Source organism: Xyrauchen texanus, chromosome 20, assembly GCF_025860055.1.
Source record: "Xyrauchen texanus isolate HMW12.3.18 chromosome 20, RBS_HiC_50CHRs, whole genome shotgun sequence".
Taxonomy (NCBI): Eukaryota; Metazoa; Chordata; class Actinopteri; order Cypriniformes; family Catostomidae; genus Xyrauchen; species Xyrauchen texanus.
Genome location: NC_068295.1, coordinates 30,834,421 through 30,856,273, shown reverse-complemented (window position 1 = coordinate 30,856,273; position 21,853 = coordinate 30,834,421). Strand labels below are relative to the sequence as shown.

General features: G+C 47.1%; 1 protein-coding gene across 1 annotated transcript in view; it reads right to left on the bottom strand.

Annotated features, from left to right (window-relative positions):
* Positions 1-615: 615 nt before the first annotated feature.
* LOC127660775 (polyunsaturated fatty acid 5-lipoxygenase-like) overlaps positions 616-21,853 on the bottom strand; it is a 30,432-nt gene continuing 9,194 nt past the window's right edge. Inside the window, exons 9-14 of the mRNA XM_052151190.1 lie at positions 20,780-20,866; positions 10,961-11,139; positions 10,692-10,813; positions 1,991-2,091; positions 1,717-1,887; positions 616-1,588 (exon numbers count right to left, since the gene is read on the bottom strand). Coding sequence (XP_052007150.1) covers positions 1,409-1,588; positions 1,717-1,887; positions 1,991-2,091; positions 10,692-10,813; positions 10,961-11,139; positions 20,780-20,866 — 840 coding nt within the window. The 3' untranslated portion in view covers positions 616-1,408. The remainder of the gene's footprint in view (positions 1,589-1,716; positions 1,888-1,990; positions 2,092-10,691; positions 10,814-10,960; positions 11,140-20,779; positions 20,867-21,853) is intronic.

Genomic DNA, 21,853 nt, shown 5'->3' with positions numbered 1-21,853 from the left:
ATATATACACACACACACACACACACACACTGGCAGCCAAAGGTTTGGAATAATGTACAGATTTACTCTTATGGAAAGGATAGGTACTTTTATTCACCAAAGTGGCATTCAATTGTCACAATGTATTTAATATAAAATTAATATGCATAGTACGCAGAATAGGACACTAATAATTTCTGCTATAGCCTACTTGTTAGCACTAAGACTGTAGATTGGCTTGGAGTTGTGAAGTATAATTTAAGAATGACAATGAAAATGTGAATGGAATTTAAATATAAATAATATTTCTTCTCTTCCTAGCAAACAACTGAACTAAAATAAATTGCATTAAAAAGAAAGCAGGAAGCCACAATGTACCAAAGTGACCTGAGAGAAAAGTTGGACTCCAGCCCATCACTGGAATGACTCAACAGTATAGAAAAATAGCTGCACATTTTTTCTAAAAGACCATTGACTATTCCATGACTCTCCATGCACTTATGCTATGCTTGTTACTGTTTCTCAATGTATCCAATATAGTGCCTTTACAGCTAATATTTAAAACTAAAACATACTTGCAAATAAGCTAATCTACTAAATTTGTTGTGATAATTAAGACCATTAATCTGTTGACAAGTCTATTTTAGTACATTTCTCAAGTAGATCCATTAATTATGTTCTTACCCAAATAACTTACAAAACTGCATATTGTGGGCTGGAAATAATGGAGTGTTAGAACATCTTGAAATATAGACACTGTGACTGCATCATATGTATGTAAAAGTAATTTTATAATCATTTGTAATGGTACAGGATGTCAGTAAAGACAAACTTAAATTTAAGTTTCCCTACATTGGCTTTTGTGATCAAGAATGAGGGAAACGCTCAAATGTGCTAAAGAATGCATAATTAATCAGTGTTTATTTGGTATTTTTGGGTAAAATAAATGTAAAAAATACAAACATTAAGATAATAAGCAGGCTTAAAATAATTTTGTGGCTGCAACATAATTTCAAACTTTATTTTTACATGTTTTCTGTATGATTTCCTAATTATTATTCACAAAATCACAGAATTATGAAATTCCTCTAACTGGACACATATGCTACCTTGATAAATGAAATTGCTTTCTTTTTCAATTCTTCTAGTTCAAGAGGTGTCATTTCTGCACCACTAGCGTATAACGGAATTGTTAAATAATGCCCATTGTCAAACAGATTTCATGAACATTACTGGCCTGACAAACAGCTAGTCTTACCCCAAGCACAAGCCATTGGTTGAGACAATTTTGCTATGTCTGACTAGTCAGTGCACACAAACAAACACAGCAAGGTTTTGTTAGCACATTATCACACAGTTTACATCACAAATCAACTTTAACCCATTAAACAATCCTGCATAGCGCTTCTGGTCATCTGTTACTGTAACATCAGACTGCCACACTGTTTGGGATTTTGTCTGGAGACAGATAATAGTATGGCAGCTTTTTTCCATCATTTCGGGTCTTGATGACTTTGGTAATTTCTACAAGTTTCTTTCGAAATTTCACCATGGCCTCCTTCACAGGTTTATCGACGAAGTGCTCATCAGGATACATTCCTAAGAACAACTGCAGAAATCATATTTCAATATATAATTTTTTTACATTCCACAGCTTTGTTATTTAACTTTGTTGAGTACAGAGTGAGTTTAGAGCATTAGTTTGTTATAGTGATGAGTTAATCAGATACATCAGACCTCATTTTCCTGAAACTGACTGAGGGCCCACACAGCTCCAAGATGCCAGCAGGATCGTCCCCGATCAGGCAAACTTTCCACTATGTACTTCATATCCACCAAACCCTTCTTTGTAGGAGGAGGATTCCGCATGGTTGGGGGAGAATTGGGAATCCATGAACACCAGTCAAACTGGAGTAAAAGGTTGGAATATGATATTGGAGTTGTGTTAATATAATACAACGGCAGCAAAATATTTAGGACAGTACCTAGAAAAACATGAGTGTAATCTCACCTGTCCAAAGTTTACTGCAGCGTGTTGTGCAGAAGCAGTGAAGATAACGATAGTTAGATACTCCACTAGCTGCTCTTTGGTTTGTAATGCCTTGGGAAACTCTGAAGACAATGACAATATGCCATTACTAAAGTTTTAATTCAGAGTTCAGACATATTGATAACAATCAGAATTTAAAAGGCTTATCTTCAAATGTGTATCAACAGATGTTTGTCTGAAAGGAATAGTTCACCCACTGGTTTCAAACCCGTATGACTTTCTTTCTTCCATGGAACACAAAAGGAGATGTCAGGCAGAATCTTTAGCCTCAGTCATCATTCACTTTCATAGCATCTTTTTTTCTATACAATGAAAGTGAATGGTGACCGAGGCAGCCATTTTGACTAACATCTCCTTTTGTGTTCAGATGTTACGGTTTTGTGCGTCCGCACCATGTTTCGTGTCGTCCGCACCATGTTTCGTGTCATCCGCACCATGTTTCGTGTCATCCGCACCATGTTGCGTGTTGTCTGCACCGTGTTTTCGATTTTGCCGATCACGTTCCATGTCATGTCTTCCTTGTTGTCCGCCCGTGTTTCACTGTCTTTGTGAAAACTACACTTCCCTTCTTCCCGTCGTTTCCGGCCTTGTCAGTGTGTTATTGTCCGCACCTGTCTGTCATTTTGTCATTACCGTGTCTCTTTATTTAAACCCTGCTGTTTTCCCTTCCCGTTGTCGTGCATTGACGTTACATGTCTCCGCGTATGTCTGATTCTGACTCTCTCTGTTCGTGTTCCCTGCCAGTCTGTCTACCCGCTCGTGGTTACCCTGTTATTCGTCTGTCCGTCCGAGGTTACCTTGTTGTTCTCCGCCCTCCGTAATCTTCAGTATTTGGTTTGCCTTTTTTCCATCGTGGATTTTGTTTTGTTCCTGTGTTTTGTTTCTTTTATGTTAATTCAAATAAAGCCGCACTTGGATCCACACCCCCGTCTACCTTCTCCTATTTCCACATTTCATTACAGAACGACCGACCACAAATGGATCTAGCAGCCTGCTTCACGGAACTGGCCCAGGCGGATCTGTCGATCCGCAAGTACTCCTACCTCTTCTCCACTGTCGCCATCTACACCGGGTTCGACGGCGCTTCCCTGAAATCCATCTACTGGATCGGGTTACCATCATGCCGGCGGAGGGAAGTGCCGGAACCCGGAAAGCACACGTGGAGGGAGTATGTGAGTCTCGTGGTAGAGAAACTCGCTGCCGAGGAACCACCCCTCTTGATTCCGGCCAACGAGACAGAGCCCACGCCTGCCACGGTCAGCAAGCCAGCGTTGCCAGTCTCGTCCGCCCGGAGGAGGAGGAGGAGAAAAGGAAAGGCCTCTGCCCTCCAGCTTCTGCCTACCTCTGCCAAGCAGCCAGCGCCTGTAGCCTGAACCGGCCCCTGCTCTACGGCCATCTCCCAGACCACCTAAACCTGTCCATGCCCGGTCGACGCCTCCCAGACCACCCAAACCTGTCCCTGCCCGGTCGATACCTCCCTGGCCTCCTAAACCTGTCCTTACTCGGTGGACACCCCCACACCACCTGACTCGGTCCCCGTCACATACCCCCATGGACTTCCTGTCTGCTCCTTGCGCCTCCGTGACCTGCCTGTCTTGCCCTCTGTGCCCCCTGGACTTCCTGCCTGCCCATTGTGCCCCCCTGGTTTGTCTGTCTGCCCCTTGTGCCCACTTGGACTGTCTGTTTGCCCCTGGTGCCCTCATGTTGTTTTTGTGGGTTTTTGTCTTTTGTTTTTGTAGGCCAGGGAGGTGGCCAGGGAGGTGGCCACAGGGCAAGGACCGGTTTGGGTGGTCTGGGAGGCGTCGACCGGGCAGGGACAGGTTTAGGTGGTCTGGGAGATGGCCATAGAGCAGGGGCCGGTTCAGGCTACAGGCGCTGGCTGCTTGGCAGAGGTAGGCAGAAGCTGGAGGGCAGAGGCCTTTCCTTTTCTCAATCAAATACTGAAGAATACGGAGGGCGGAGAACAACAGGGTAACCTCGGACGGACAAACGGATAACAGGGTAACCACGAGCGGGTAGACAGACTGGCAGGGAACACGAACAGAGAGAGTCAGAATCAGACATACGCGGAGACATGTAACGTGAACGCACGACAACGGGAAGGGAAAACAGCGGGGTTTAAATAAAGAGACACGGCAATGACAAAATGACAGACAGGTGTGGACAATAACACACTGACAGGGCCGGAAACGACGGGAAGAAGGGAAGTGTAGTTTTCGCAAAGACAGTGAAACACGGGCGGACAACAAGGAAGACATGACATGGAACGTGATCGGCAAAACCGAAAACATGGTGCGGACGACACGAAACATGGTGCGGACAACACAAAACCATAACATCAGAAGAATGAAAGTCTAACAGATTTTTGAACAACATTATTAGTAAATGGAGACCGTATTTTAATTTTTGGGATAAGTACCCCTTTAAAGGGGTCATGACATGAGCAATCAAATTAATCTTGTTCTTTTGACATATGAAAAAGTGGTCATTGTACTATAAAAACATACTGTAAAGTTCAGAACTGAAAACTTCCTCCTTAATAGAAAAAGAGCATTCATTTATACCAAGCTGCAAAACGGTTCATTTTGAATTTGAGGATCATGACATTACAAGGACCAAATACATCTGCATATGACTGCCTCTTCAGCAAGACATCAATGCCTATTTTTCATTATTCATTAGTGGCTGTGCCCACTGGTGCTCAGTTAGACAGGTGAAGAGGAGAGAGATGGGTCTGTCATGGGAGATTTTTCTACAGTAAATCAATGGAGACTTAAACAGGACACCTTCATGTGTCTATCTGGATTTAAATGTTTTTCTATGCACTAGATGAAGGGCTTTGACTGTTATAATACATATAATAATAATGCAATAATATCACACACCACTTTTAAAAGATGTGAGACCAGCATCTCTGCTTTGGGCTGTTGAAGCTGTTTGAAGCCCCCAACATCACTGTGGAATGTATTACGTTAGTGTATTCAGAATATTTCAGCATGGATTGTATGTGTTTTCAGCTCATATCAGTGTGTATTGCTTGTGAACCAGTCACAATATGACTTAAGCAATGCAAAGGAACTGTTTTTGGAAGATGGGACAGTTAAAATTGGACTATTGGATGCAAAACAGCATAGACAGGTAGAGCGGGTGGTCCAATAATCGCAGAGTTGGCGGTTCGATTCCTGGCCCACATGATTCCACATGCCAAAGTGTCCTTGGGCAAGACACTGAACCCCAAGTTGCTCCCAATGGCAGGCTAGCACCTTGCATGGCAGCTCTGCTGTCATTGGTGTGTGAATGAGTAAATGAGATGCAGTGTAAAGCGTTTTGAATACCGCTAAGTTTAAAAAGGCACTATATATGTGCAGACCATTTAGATTATGGTGCTGCTTGAGTGAACAGTTTAACATATTCAGATGTGTTTGATATGGTTTATATGTTACATCCATCCATCTTCTAAAGTCACTTGTCCTATGTAGGGTTGTGGGTAGTGCTGGAGCCTATCCCAGCTGTCAATAGCAGGGGGTATTTTATAAATTTTATGGTCTTGTGGAGTTTGCCTGTATTGGAAGGGCTGCCCGATGTTAGACAATCACAACAGTGGGTGAATACATTTAAGTCTTAAAGGGCCAGACAGCTTAAAACTGAGCATTTGAATTGTAACCTTGGTACCCTGAGTGGGAACGAGATGCTGCGTAATTTCATTGGGACACGCCTTGAATGTCACATGGTCTGAAGCCCTTGTACAATCACGTCAATTTATTGGCTGGTTGCACTAAGCGATGCCCCTAGGGAGTTACGTCACAGGCTTCATAAAAGTGCTCAGGTCTCCATCTCCAAGCGAGTCAGATTTTCTGCAAGAAGGCACAAGCCTATGCAGCTGCTAGAGAGTATGGCCAGCTTACACAGCATCTCGTTCCCACTAAGGGAACCAGGGTTACACTTCACGTAACCGTGACGTCCCCTTACGTAGGAACTCGAGCTGCGTAATCGTATTGGAACGATAAATATTCAAAGCATGTGAACAGTAGCTGCCAACTGTCTACGCCTGTGTGTCAAGCATAATGTGGCACACAAGCGAGCTAAAGCATCTGAATAAAACAGAGAAATAATTTTACTAGAGTTTACTCCTGTTCCAACAGATAGAACCTAGGAAGCAGGAGTCAAACCCTCATCACAGGACCACCCTTCCACCATACAAATGTCCTCCAAGGACGCACCTATGGCCAAAGCCCATGAGGATGCCATGCTCCTCGAAGAATGGGCTGGAATACCTGAAGGTAAAGGTAAACCGCGCACTACGTAAGCACTTGAAATTGTTTCAAGTGCTTACAAGATGGTATGAGTATGTTCGGTTCCTTGGTGATTGATGTAGGACACCACCATCCTGTTGTCAGACTGGAAGAGGACATCGTTGCCATGAATCTCCGGGATGAAAATATTTAACGCCAGCAAATCTCCAGATAGTTTATATGCCGATATTGCTGCTGGCCCATCCAAACCCCATAGGCTGGATGACCCTCATACACAGCGCCCCAACTAGTGGAGGAAGCGCCTGTAGTTAAAACTTTGCAGTGACACACCTGTCCAAACGGAACGCCCTACATCAAAAGGCGGGTCAGTTTCTATGATAACAGATTTCAGTAGCACCCATGCATCACTTTGAAGTATGGATGCGTCAGTGGTTGAAGTCCCTCTGTGGAGTTCATTCAGCACTGAAAAGATTTTGCATGGAACATGCACAGGGGAATGACAGTGGAAGCCGCAATCATGAGCCCCAAAATCCTGTGAAAGTGTTTCACAGAGAGAACGCGTCCCACTCTGAACATCGCAAGACACTAGAGAAATGACAGAGTGCAAACTGGAGACAGACGTGCCTGCACTGCTCGTGAATCCAGCTCCACCTCTTGAAACAGAGTCTGTTGCCCTGGCAACAGGACACACTTGTCTATGTCAGCCTTTCTCAAAGTGGGTGCCGCGGCACACTGGGGTGCCCCCTGACTGTGTCAGGGGTGCCGCCAAAAAATTACGTAGGCTAAAAAAATAAATTAAAAAAAATGTAAAAAAATCTGACATTTCATATATAAATACATTTGAATTTACATAAATACATTCTTCTTCTTCTTTTTAAACATATGAGCGTATTAATAAAATTGTAAATTCATTTTAGATAAATATATATATATATATATATATATATATATATATATATATATATATATATAAAATGAACCATAAAAATCCGTCTCACAAGACCGAAGCAAGACACACACACAACTTGGCGCTAAGTGACGCAACCCATAGCAGCGTTATAGCAACAACACCTCAGACTGACAGAAGCGTAAAAATAAGCGTGAATTTAGGCCACTTTTAGTATCTCTGGTGCATTTTTTAACATGCATCTTTTTCTTATCGTATTGTATATATTTTTTTCATGTCTGCCCCTTTTTATTTTATTTTAACTGCATCCTGCACTTCATTTTAGTTCTCCTGGTCTGGATTTGTTGTTGGGTTCTTGTATTGGGCGGTCCACCTCTTACGGTTTTATGGCATTTGTGTCTCTGATTAATTATTTTGTGAATTACTTTGCAAACCTGTGTTTTTAAAGGTGCTATAAAGTTGTTATTATTATTGTTATTGTTATTTACAGTTCGTATTATGCTCTGTTCATTACTGTTCTGTCTAAATAAACAGGACATTTGCATTTACATTTGGGTTATGCAGTGTTTTTAAATTATATTTTACACTGGGGTGCCTTGAGATTTTATGCACTTTTGAAAGGTGCCCTGACTGAAAAAAGTTTGAGAAAGGCTGGTCTATGTTACACACAGCCCTAAATCAAATGGTTGAGAATGACATCTCGATGTTGGGCAGCCAAAGTCTCGAAGTGGGCTAACACCAAACAATCATTGAGATAATTCAAAAGGTGGATGCTTTGAAGCCTCAAGGGCATGGTCCAGTACAAGTCCGAACGGAAGGACGCAAAAATGATATGTTTGCCCCCAAAAACAAATCTGAGAAAGCTCCTGTGCTTTGGAGCAATCTCAATGTGGAAATAAACATCCATCAAATCTATTGTCACAAACCAGCCCCCCAGCTGCACTAGTGACATTATTTGTTTCTGTGTCAGCATTTTGAATTGACATTTCATTAGAGCAAAATTCAAATGTCTCAAAATCCAGAATGGGACTAGAAATTAACAGCTGTAAAAGCTGCATTCTCTCTGAAAAGGGACTTCCCGAACAGAAACATCTGTCGCAATAACCCCATCAGGCGGAGCCTGCCTGAATTGCATTACATAACCATGATTTATCGTTTGATGTTCCCAGTTCGAAATGTCCTAAAGCTGCTGCCAAGCCAACAGAAGGGCAGCCAGAGGGATTAATGCTTGGACTGCAAAACCAACAGCTGACTGAAAAGAGCGACATCCATGCCGCCATCAAGAAAATCGAGCAGAGATAGCAGTGCACATCTCTTGTCTTTCCATAATGCCCTCATGGTCCATGAACAGGTGAAAGATTAAAAAAATGGGTTTATAACTTGCATCTTAGGGGTGGCAGTGGCTCAGGTGGTAGAGTGGGTCGGCCACTAATCACAGGGTTGGTTGTTCAATTCCCGGCCGACACGACTCCACATGACGAAGTGTGCTTGGGCAAGACACTGAACCTCAAGTTGCTCCCAATGGTAGGCTAGCGCCTGCTAACAGTCACAGTGTAAAGCGCTTACAGTTAAGGTTAAAAAGGAGCTATATAAGTACAGACCATTTACCATCTTCTTATAGAATCCCGAAACAAAAATGGCACCGACTAAGCACGTTGGTTCGCCATCACTCCGTTGGGGAATGTTCTCTTATTCCAGCCCCCTCGTTCTGTAGCCAGTCTCACCGGCCCATGCATGATCCCCTCTGCCATGAGCAGTTCACATCGAATGGGGAGGGGAGAGAGAGAAAGGCAAAGGCTGCTCCGCTATTGTCTTATTCATGTGCATTTTCTCAGAATGACACAGAAAAAGACAATGAGGACAAAGGGGTCAATTTGTTCCTTACCTTCCAACAACTAATTTTCTGATACAGCAGTTTTAATGGTGATGGCTCAAGACACACATGGTAACTCCTGCGCAAGCTTTGTTCATCAGAAAATGACTGCTGAGCTAGGGCTCAGAGCATGTACGATGAGCCTAACGCTTTCACACTTGGGAGGGCGACAAACACGAGGAAGAACCCGATGTCTGTTTTTACTCCAAACTTCTCAGACACAAAGCCGAAATTCCAAATGGCTCCTGCACACGGAATGAATCTGGAGGCCATGGGACTGGAAAAAGTGAGGATAATGCCTTGTGGTGAGAAATTGCAAGCCTCGACAAAGCGCAGCTGTCCCCATCGGACCCTTATAATGTTTGGAAAAAAACACATTCAAATTGCTCTGAAATTTAAGCTGTATAAACAAGGTCCTTACATGTTCGCCACTCAAAAGGAATGATTAATAATCCTCACTTCAACATGAGTCCCTGTAACAAACATGGCCTTAGACAAAATCGTGCACTGAAGGAGAGAATATCTGACTCGATGGTGCACAAGCAAGCGCTTTTATGGAGCACGTGACGTAGCTCCCTCGGGGCGTCGTTTAAGCGCCACCAGCCAATCAATTGGCATGATTGCGCAAGGGCTTCAGAACACGTGACACTCAGGGCGTGTCCCAATGCGATTACGCAGCTCGAGTTCCTATGAAAGGGAACTAAAACTAAATTAATACTGTTTTGGTGCAAAAAAAAACTATACTAACATTATAAGTGGACCTCAGGGAAGATAATAAAATTATAAAAAAATTGTATGTCATGACCCCTTTCACTTTTTCTGTTTAAAGAAGTATTGTGGGTTCAATACAAGTTAAGCTCAATCGACAGCATTAGTGGCATAATGTTGATTAACACGAAAAATAATTTTGACATATGCTTCACTCCTTTTAAAAAATCTTAGTTACACTTTAAATGGAAGTGAATTGGGCCAATATTTGGACCGTTTAAAGGCAGAAATGTGAAGCTTATAATTTTATAGATGTACTTGCATTAATTATTCTGTTAAAACTCATGTATTATTTGTCATTTTTACCATCAATTAGGGTTTATTGACATTACTTCATCAAGTTGTAATATTGGCTACAACTTCACACAGAAAAGATAAGCGATTTAATCACACAAATTATGTTAACATGCATATTGTTTATGTCTTGTGGCTATAATTTTGAAAAGAGCCTCACCCTAATCCAGATTTTTGCTTTTGCTAAAGAAAAGGAGGGACAAGTCTAATAATTTTTTGTGTTATTCAATATTATAGCACAAATGCTGTTGATTGAGCTTAACTTGTATTGAACCCAGAATATTCCTTTAATGGCCTAAACATGAGCATGATGATACAGGTAATCTAGTAGCTGTTTTCTAGTAGATTTGCTAACTAAAAGATTTGATGTTCAGTCCAAACTGCTGAAGAGTGGGTAGAGTCAAGAATTGGAGAGTTCCTGATGTAATAGTCTTATTCTGTCATCAGTGTGTGACTATGCTGTAGGAAATGTGCCATTGAGCACAGTATGTTATACAAAATGATAACAAACAGCATAAAAAGATACTCATAAATAAGTTTTTGAGTTTGTGGTCAGTTCATACTTACCACAAGAGTCAAAATCATGCATTCCAAAGCTGCAAACATCTTTAACAAATGCCTGGATCTCTTCATCCCCCTGAACGGTCTCATCCTTGTCATAGTAGGCGTCCACTACCTCAGCCACAAAACTATGAAAAGATCAAATCAATATCAAATTATTAAGCATAGTAAAAGGGGAATTTATGATTGAGCATAATTCATCCCTTTACAAGTCTTTATTTAATTTTTAAATTAAATGTTAATTAGTTTCATGGATCAACTGTAATATACTGTACTTTTTCACAGCCTCCCAGACTCTGTTGCCATCATCTCTGAAAAAGTAGTAAGGCAGCTCCTCCTGGTTGTCCATTCCTCTGGCTTTAATGGCCTCTGGGAAACAAAGGGACTTGTAGGTGAAGGTCTTCATGGACTTCTGGACCAACTCTACATGGCCACCTCCACCAGTACCATTAGCCTGTGGTACGCAGATACACACACCCCACACACAAACAATAAACACTTCTGTAATGGAGCAATGGTAGTGTGTTGTGCCTCCCTAAGATGTTACTGGGTCTTTCATGCATGTGAACATTCCCTATATTTAGTTTGTTTGCTTGCTCTTATCAAGGAAAGGAAAAAGTGGAAGAAGATGGAAGAAGATGATTGTGGCAGGGCAGTCCCTTATCAGGCTAATTAAGCCTCAGAGAGGGATAAAGGCCTGTAATGACTTGTGTGGGACAGGAGGAGTCAGACGAGTGATTAGGATCCAAGTGCGGTTTTATTTAGTAAGAACAAAAAATAAACAAACTCAGGAACAAAGTAAAAGGTCCACGATGGGAAAAGGAAACTAAAATACCGGCTGGAACACAGGAGGGGTGCAGGAGTGACTGGGCAGCGCACATCCACAGAGGGTAGGGTAAACCTGAGACAACAGAAGGGTAACCTTGGAAGAACAGACACACTGGCAGGGAACACGAACAGAGAGAGAGAGAGAGTCATAAACGACATAAGCGAAAAACATGAAACGTCAACACACGACAACGGGAAGGGAAAACAGCGGGGTTTAAATAAAGAGACACGGTAATGACAAAATGACAGTGTTATGTTCCCTGTTGTCTTTTGTTTTTTGTACTGTTATTTTGAAGTTTAGTTTAGTTCCTGTTTTGGTTTTTGTAGTCCTTTGTAGTTTCTTTTATGCTGTCATGTTCACTGTTGTCTTTTGTTTCTGTGCTTTTATGTTGAAGTTTAGTTTAGTTCCTGTTTCCTGTTTGGTTTTTGTAGTCCTTTGTAGTTTCTTTTTATGATTGGTTTTCCCCTGATTGTTGCCCCAGGTGTCCCTCATTCCCTTGTTTGTTCCTTTGTGTATTTAAACCCTGGTTCTTTGTTTAGTCATTGTCGGTCGTTGTTTGGTGTTAGCCCTGTATGTGTTCCCTGCCAGAGTTCTCTGTTTGTTTTTCATCGTGTTTTGGTTTTCAATTTTATGTTTTATTTCCCCATTGAGGGTTGTTCCTTTGTGTTTTCTTGTTTATTTAATAAAAGTCCTAACTGCAATTGGATCCGCATCTCCTCGTCTGCCTCGCTGCTCAAGCATAACAGAACGACCGACCACACATGGATCCAGCAGCTATTCGGGCTAAATGTCGGCTGCTCAATCTGCAGCAAGAACACTACCCACTTGCAGACCACGCTCGCTACTTCCTCCTCCTGGCGAATGCTACTGACTTCCCGGACTCTGCACTGATGATCTTTTTCAGGAGCAGCTTGAACCCCTCGCTGAGGGAGCAGGTGCCACAGGCAGCGCCCGGCTGCACTTTCCGCGACTACCTGGGAACGACCCTACTAGCGTGCAGCTCACCGCTCCCTGACACACCAGCCCATCCTGTCAGCGAACAACCCCCCCGCCTATGGCTTCCCTTGAACCTGCACGGCCAACTTCGTCCGCCCGGAGGAGGATGAGAAGACAGGCGTCCGCCTCCCGGCCCACGCCTGCCCCGGTCAGCGAGCCAGAGCCCTCGTCAGCCACGGTCAGTGAGCCAGAGCCCTCGTCAGCCACGGTCAGCGAGCCAGAGCCCAGCGCCTGTAGCCTCGACCGTCCAAGAGCCAGTGCCAGTAGCCATGACCGTCCAGGAGCCAGCGCAAGTAGCCATGACCGTCCAAAGGCCAGCGCCAGTGGTCACGCCCGTCCAAGAGTCCGAGCCTCCCGAGCTTTCCAGAGCTCCGCCTTCCGAGCTTTCCAGAACTCTGCCTCCCGAGCTTCCTAGAGCTCTGCCTTCCGAGCCTCCCGAGCTTTCCAGAGCTCCGCCTTCCGAACTTTCCAGAGCTCCACCTCCCGAGCTTTCCAGAGCTCCGCCTTCCGAGCCTCCCGAGCTTTCCAGAGCTCCGCCTCCCGAGCTTTCCAGAGCTCTGCCTTCCGAGCCTCCCGAGCTTTCCAGAGCTCCGCCTTCCGAGCCTCCCGAGCTTTCCAGAGCTCCGCCTCTCGAGCTTCCCGAGCCTTCCAGGGCTCCGCCTCTCGAGCTTCCCGAGCCTCCCAGGGCTCCGCCTCTCAAGCCTCTCGAGCCTCCCAGGGCTCCGCCTCTCAAGCCTCTCGAGCCTCCCAGGGCTCCGCCCCTCAAGCCTCTCGAGCCTCCCTGGGCTCCGCCCCTCAAGCCTCTCGAGCCTCCCAGGGCTCCGCCCCTCAATCCTCTCGAGCCTCCCAGGGCTCCGCCCCTCAAGCCTCTCGAGCCTTCCTGGGCTCCGCCTCCCGAGCCTCCTACGGCTCTTCTCCCAGAGACTCCAGAACCTTCTAGGGCTCTGCCTCTAGAGCATCCTACGGCACACCCTCCCTCGGCTCCACCTCCAGAGCCTTCCAGGCCTCCGCCTCTAGAGCTGCCTACGGCGCCACCTCCCTCGGCTCCGCCTCCAGAGCCTTCCAGGTCTCCGCCCCTAAAGCCTTCCTCGGCTCCGCCTCCTGAGCCTTCCTCGGCTTTGCCTCCTGAGCCTCCCACGGCTCCGCCCCTTGAGCCTCCAGAGCTTTCCATGGTTCCGCCTCCCTCAGCTCCACCTCCCGAGCCTTCCTCGGCCCTGCCTTCCTCGGCTCCGCCTCCCTCTGCTCTGCCTCCTGAGCCTCCCTTAGCTCTGCCTCCTGAGTCTCCCACGGCTCTGCCCCCTGAGCTTCCAGAGCTTTCCATGGTTCTGCCTCCCACAGCTCCGCCTCCAAAGTCCTTCTTGGCCCCGCCCACCACGGTTCCGCCTCCTGGTCCACCCAAGGCCTCACCACCTGAGTCTGCCACGGCTCAACCTGCCACTACTCCGCCCACAGTGTCTCCCACGGCTCTGCCTGCCTCTGCTCCGCCCCCAGGGTCTCCTGCGGCCTTGCCTACGCCTCCTTTGGCGCCGCCACCCAAGTCTTCGACTGCTCCGCCTCAGAAGTCCTCCTTGGCTCCGCCAGCTCCCCTAGTGTCCAATCTTCCTCCCAGGCCCCCTGAACCAGCCCTTGTCCTACGGCCACCTCCTAGGCCACCTAAACCTGTCCCTGTCCTGTGGCCACCTCCCAGACCTCCTGAACCGGTCCTGGTCTTGTGGCCACCTCCCTGGCCTCCTAAACCTGTTCCTACCCGGTGGAGGCTCCCCAGGCCACCTGACCCTGGCCCCGTCTCACACCCCCATAGACTGCCTGCCTGCCCTCTCGGCCTCCCTGGTCTACCTGTCGGCCCCTTGAGCCTTCGTGGACTGCCTGTCTGCCCTCTTGGCCTCCCTGGTCTGCCTAATTGCCCCTCGTGCCCCTGTGGACTGCCTAATTGCCCCTCGTGCCCCCGTGGACTGCCTAATTGCCCCTTGTGCCCCCATGGACTGCCTAATTGCCCCTTGTGCCTCCTTGGACTGTCCCTGTACCCCTTGTGCCCCCTTTGGTCTGTCTGTTTTCCCCCTGTTCCAGTCCCTCACCCCTTGGACATTTATTTGTGTTTGTTGTTCTTGTCGTTTTCTTTAGGACCGTCTGGAATCCAGTCCTTTTGAGGGGGGGTTATGTTATGTTCCCTGTTGTCTTTTGTTTTTTGTACTGTTATTTTGGAGTTTAGTTTAGTTCCTGTTTTGGTTTTTGTAGTCCTTTGTAGTTTCTTTTATGCTGTCATGTTCACTGTTGTCTTTTGTTTCTGTGCTTTTATGTTGAAGTTTAGTTTAGGTCCTGTTTCCTGTTTGGTTTTTGTAGTCCTTTGTAGTTTCTTTTTATGATTGGTTTTCCCCTGATTGTTGCCCCAGGTGTCCCTCATTCCCTCGTTTGTTCCTTTGTGTATTTAAACCCTGGTTCTTTGTTTAGTCATTGTCGGTCGTTGTTTGGTGTTAGCCCGGTATGTGTTCCCTGCCAGAGTTCGCTGTTTGTTTTTCATCGTGTTTTGGTTTTCAATTTTATGTTTTATTTCCCCATTGAGGGTTGTTCCTTTGTGTTTTCTTGTTTATTTAATAAAAGTCCTAACTGCAATTGGATCCGCATCTCTTCGTCTGCCTCGCTGCTCAAGCATAACAGACAGACAGGTGCGGACAATAACACACAGACAGGGCCGGACAATAACACACAGACAGGGCCGGAAACGACGGGAAGAAGGGAAGTGTAGTTTTCACAGAGACAGTGAAACACGGGCGGACAACACGGAAGACATGACAGGGAGCATGCACGGTAAAACAGAAAACATGGGCAGACAACAAGGGAGCGTGACATGGAAAGTGACTATTGACGGGTGAAACAGAAAACACGGGGCGGAGAACACAAAACACGGTGCAGACGACGCGAAACATGGTGCAGATGACGCCAAACACAGTGCAGGTGACACGAAACATGGTGCGGGTGACACGAAACCATGACATAATCCCCCCTCAAAAAGACCGGATTCCAGACGGTCTTAAAATGAACAAAATAAATAATAAAAAGGAATGAAGAACCCAGGAGAGAGGGGTAGACTCAGGGGCAGGCAAATAAACCATGGGGGACACAAGGGGCGTTGAAACAGACTACGGGGGTACAAAGGGCAGACAGGAGGACCGGGGTGGCACAGAGGGCTGGCAGGCAGTCTATGGGGGTGTGTGAAGGGGACCAGGCCCGGTGGCCTGGGGGGCGTCAACCGGGCAGGGGCAGGTTCAGGAGGCCTGGAAGGCGGCCACAATGTGGGGATAGGCCTGAGGGGCTCGGGAGCTGGCCACGAGGCGAGCACCAGATTAGGGGGTCTGGGAGCTGGCCATGGGGCAGGAGCTGGTTTGGGTGGCTTGGGAGCTGGCCTCTGGGCAGGGACCGGTACAGGAGACCTGGGAGGTGGCCGCAGGACAGAAGCAGGCAGAGCCGTGTGAGGTGGAGCCAAGGAGGACTTCGGAGGCGGAGCCGTAGAAGACTTGGGAGGCGACGCCAAAGGAGGCGTAGGCAGGGCCGTGGGGGGGCTCAGGAGGTGGAGCCAAGGGAGGCACAGGAGGCGGATCTGTGGTAGGCGGGGCCAAGGAGGACTTAGAATGCGGAGCCGTAGAAGACTTGTGAGGCGGCGCCAAGGACTGCTCAGGGGGCGACGCCGAGGATGGCTCGGGAGGCGGAGCTTGGGAAGTCACCGGAGGCGGAGCCGAGGGAGGCTTTGGAGGCCAAGCCGGGAGTGGCGGAGCCGAGAAGGACCTAGGGGGTGTCGGAGGCGAGGCTGAGGGGGGCTTCGGGGGCGGAGCCGAGGGTGGCTCTAGCGGTGGAGCCGGAAGAGGTGGCGCCGTAGGCAGCTCTAGAAGTGGAGCCCTAGTAGGCTCAGGAATCTCTGGGAGCAGAGCCGTAGGAGGCTCCGAAGGCGGAGCCACAGGGGGCCCGGGATGCTCGAGAGGTGGGGCCCTAGAAAGCTCTGGAGTCTCTGGGAGCAGAGCCGTAGGAGGCTCCGAAGGCGGAGCCGAAGGAGGCTCGGGAGGCGGAGCCACAGGGGGCCCGGGAGGTGGAGCCGTAGGGGGCCTGGGAGGCGGAGCCGTAAGATGCTCGAGAGGTGGGGCCCTAGAAAGCTCTGGAGTCTCTGGGAGCAGAGCCGAAGGAGGCTCAGGAGGCGGAGCCGTAGGAGGCTCGGGAAGAAGAGCCGTGGAAGGCTCGGGAGGCGGAGCCGTGGAAGGCTCGGGAGACTCGAGGGGTGGAGCCCTGGGAGGCCCGAGAGACTTGAGAGGCGGAGCCCTAGAAGGCTCGAGAGGCTTGAGGGGTGGAGCCCTGGGAGGCTCGAGAGGCTTGAGTGGCGGAGCCCTGGTAGGCTCGAGAGGCTTGAGAGGCGGAGCCCTGGAAGGCTCGAGAGGCTTGAGAGGCGGAGCCCTGGAAGGCCCGAGAGGCTTAAGGGGCAGAGCCCTGGAAGGCTCGAGAGGCCCGAGGGGCGGAGCCCCGGCAGGCTCAAGAGACTTGAGAGGCGGAGCCCTAGAAGGCTCATGAGGCTTGAGAGTTGGGAAGCTCGGGAAGCTCGGAGGGCGGAGCTCTGGAAAGCTCAGGAAGCTCGGAAGGCGGGGCTCTGGAAAGCCCGGAAGGCGGAGCTCTTGAAAGCTCGGAAGGCGGAGCTCTGGAAAGCTCGGGAAACTCGGAAGGCGGAGCTCTGGAAAGCTCGGGAGGAGGAGCCCTAGAAGACTCGAGAGATTTGAGAGACTTGGGAGGCGGAGCCCTGGAAGGCTCGAGAGGCTTGAGAGGCGGAGCCCTAGGAGGCTCGAGAGACTTGAGAGGCGGAGCCCTGGAAGACTCGGGAGGAGGAGCCCTGGAAGACTCGGGAGGCTTGAGAGGCGGAGCCCTGGAAGGCTCGGGAGGAGGAGCCCTGGAAGGCTCGAGAGGCGCTGGCTCTAGGACGGGCACGACCACTGGCGCTGGCGCTTGGACGGTCCTGGCTACTGGCGCTGGCTCTTGGACGGTCACGGCTACTGGCGCTGGCTCTTGGACGGTCAAGGCTACTGGCACTGGCTCTTGGACAGTCGTGGCTACTGGCACTGGCTCTTGGACAGACATGGCTACTGGCACTGGCTCTTGGCGGTCATGGCTACTGGCACTGGCTCTTGGACGGTCGAGGCTTCAGGCACTGGCTCTTGGACGGTTACGGCTACTGGCACTGGCTCACGGACATCTGAGGCTACAGGCACAGGCTCATTGACGTTTTAGGCTATCGGCTCTGGCTCACTGACGTCTGAGGCTACAGGCGCTGGCTCGGGGACGGTCGAGGGCTCAGGCTCGCTCACCGTGGCTGATGAGGACTCAGGCTCGCTCACAGTGACATGCGTGGGCTCTAGCTCGCTCACCGTGAAATGCGTGAGCTCTGGCTCGCAGACCGGGGCAGGCGCGGGCCGGGAGGCGGAAGCCCGTCTTCTCTCCCTCCTCCGGGCAGACGAAGTGGGCCGTGCTGGCTCATGGAAGGCGACTGGCGACGCTGGAATGCTGTTCCTGGTCGGCGTGGCTTCAGGCTCGCTGGCCGGGGCAGGCGTAGGCTCTGGCTTGCAGACCGGGGTAGGCGTGACAGGGAGAGCCCGGGACGGCTGAAGGGTCTCCACAGTGGGTGGAGAGGTAGGGTCCTTCTCAGCAAGGCCCACAGTGAATGATGAGCCGCGCAACAATAAGGTCACCTCCAGGTAGTCGTGGAGAGTCCAGCCGCGCGATGCCGGCGGCAGCTGCTCCTTCAGCCAGCCACTCAGGTTGTCTCTGAAGAAGACCACAAGGGAGGAGTCTGGGAAGTCCGCGACAGTCGCCAGACTAAGGAAGTCGCAGATGTGGGCCTCAATAGGACGGTCTTCTTGTTTTAAACAGAGCAGGTGGTATCTGGCTCGTAAAACCGCTGGATCCATGGTGGTTGTGCGTTCTGTAATGACTTGTGTGGGACAGGAGGAGTCAGACGAGTGATTAGGATCCAAGTGCGGTTTTATTTAGTAAGAACAAAAAATAAACAAACTCAGGAACAAAGTAAAAGGTCCAAGATGGGAAAAGGAAACTAAAATACTGGCTGGAACACAGGAGGGGTGCAGGAGTGACTGGGCAGCGCACATCCACAGAGGGTAGGGTAAACCTGAGACGACAGAAGGGTAACCTTGGAAGAACAGACACACTGGCAGGGAACACGAACAGAGAGAGAGAGAGAGTCATAAACGACATAAGCAAAAAACATGAAACGTCAACGCACGACAACGGGAAGGGAAAACAGCGGGGTTTAAATAAAGAGACACGGTAATGACAAAATGACAGACAGGTGCGGACAATAACACGCAGACAGGGCCGGAAACGACGGGAAGAAGGGAAGTGTAGTTTTCACAGAGACAGTGAAACACGGGCGGACAACACGGAAGACATGACAGAGAGCGTGCACGGTAAAACAGAAAACACGGGCGGACAACAAGGGAGCGTGAAATGGAAAGTGACTAGTGACGGGTGAAACAGAAAACACAGGGTGGAGAACACGAAACACGGTGCAGACGACGCGAAACATGGTGCAGATTACGCCAAACACAGTGCAGGTGACACGAAACATAGTGCGGGTGACACGAAACCGTGACAAGGCCGATGGCAGACGGTGTTGCAACGAGAGAGAGATAGTTTACGGACATGTCCGACATGTGTTTGTGTCTTTTTCAGTTTAGAATTAAAATATAATTGATATTGTCAAGCCGGTACTCGCCTCCTCCTTTCCATTGAAATACGTTACAATGATATTCAATGAATAAAGTATCTGCGATACAATCTGTAACAGGCAATTTAACTGTGTGTGGGTAAATTTGTGGCGTATCAGTATAAATGGACAGATTTTAAAATGTCAAAACCAAAGGGTAGACGGGTACCCTTACCGAAATGCAATACTACACCCTTGGTAGTACATGCAAAAGACCTCAAAATTACACCCACAGATATCCAAAGATATATAGACACAACATTTTCACAAACACATAATTGACAGTCACATACACTGGTGGCCAAAAGTTTTGAATAATGTACAGATTTTACTCTTATGGAAAGAAATTGGTACTTTTATTGGTACATTTAACTGATCACAATGTATAGTCAGGACATTAATAACGTGAAAAATTACAATTACAATTTGAAAAAAAAAAAATTAACTACTTAAACTTAAACTACTTCAAAGTGTTCTTATCAAAAAAATCCTCCATGTGCAGCAATGACAGTTTTGCAGATCCTTGGCATTCTAGCTGTCAGTTTGTCCAGATACTCAGGTGACATTTCACCCCACGCTTCCTGTCTTGTCGGGCACTTCTCACGCACATTACAGTCTAGATGATCCCACAAATGATCAATGTGGTTGAGATCCATAACACACTTTTCCAATGATCTGTTGTCCAATGTCTGTGTTTCTTTGCCCACTCTAACCTTTTCTTTTTTATTTTTCTGTTTCTAAGTGGCTTTTCTTTGCAATTCTTCCCATAAGGCCTACACCCCTGAGTCTTCTCTTTACTCTTGTGCATTAAAACGGTGTTTAGCAGGTAGAATTCAATGAAGCTGTCAGCCGAGGACACGTAAGGCGTCTATTTCTCAAACTAGAGACTCTGATGTACTTATCCTCTTGTTTAGTTGTACATCTGGGCCTTCCACATCTCTTTCTGTCCTTGTTGGAGCCAGATGTCCTTTGTCTTTGAAGACTGCAGTGTACACCTTTGTATGAAATCTTCAGGGTTTTTTTGGGCAGTTTCAAGCATTGTATAGCCTTCATTCATCAAAACAATGATTGACTGACGAGTTTCAGAAATCTGTTTCTTTTTTGCCATTTTTAACCTAATATTGACCTTAAGACATGCCAGTCTATTGCATACTGTTAAACAACTGTTAAAGACAATGTTAAGCTTCATTTAACGAACCAAATAGCTTTCAACTGTGTTTGATATAATGACAAGTGATTTTGTAGTACAAAATTAGCAATTTAGCATGATTACTCAAGGATAAGGTGTTTGAGTGATGGCTGCTGGAAATGGGGCCTGTCTAGATTTTATCAAAAATGACTTTTTTCAAATAGTGATGGTGCTGTTTTTTACATCAGTAATGTCCTGACTGTATTTTGTGATCAGTTAAATACCACTTTGATGAATTAAAGTACCAATTTCCTTCCAAAACAGCTAAATGAAAAGATAATGGACAGAAGTTTTTCTATGGTTGAACTGAACATAAGATATAAACTTACCTTGTCAAAGAGTCCACACTCACAGATGAGTTGCTCACGGGCCTTGGTGTTAATGGCAATGGTAAAACGAATGTGAGGTAACAGCAACTGGAAGGGCAAAGGTTGCTCATTAGAACGTCTACTCAACCACAAATATTCATTCTATTACTTTAACCATTATGTTGTGCTCTGGATTACTTTATTTTAAGATTTTTTTTTATTATTGAATCCAGTTGTAATAAAATCCAATTACTTTGTTCAAATATGGTATCTGAAAACACACACACACACACACACACACACACACACACAAACATGCACACACTCACAAATTGGACCATTTTATTTACATTTTACTGGTTTTATTTCACTTTGCTACACCTGGTAAAAAAATGGACAGCCATTGGAAATGAATGGATTAGACAAAAAAATAGAGAAATATTAATTTCCATGCACTTTCCAATCCTTTAGATAAGATGAGCACATTTGTGAATGTGTGTTTGCACAGACAAAGACCTTGGACATGTGCAACAACAACCACCGCCATTCACCACTATGCGGTGGTGACGTCACCACGACACTTGTGCCAGGCTATGTGCACCTTGACGCCACGTGAAGTGTCGAAAGCCCACTGGCAGGAGGTCACGGGGAAGACCCAGATGCCATGGGTCGACTGACTGAGATGACTGGCTGATGGACCACATGTGCTCCTACTGACATGTGCACGCACACACACACAACATGTGTTGATCACCCTTTCCATACACTCTTTGAGGAATATTTCAAGATCTACTAATCATATTATGTTGTGTTTGGAGTCATTTCAATCGGGATGGTCTGTTGTAAGTTATATGTCATTGTCTACTGTATGTTTTATGTATGTTTCAGGAAGTTATAAGGAAATATGTGGCAAAAAGACACTCCTGAATTTCATAAACAAATACTCACTGCAGTTTGGCCAGTGAGTGAAACAAATTTGCTCATTGCATTTGACTAATTAAGACCTTTCCATGATATATATATAACAAATGGCTTTCTATTTTATAGTTTTTTACCTACTCTGAATATAAATGTTGTGATAACAAATTTGCAAAT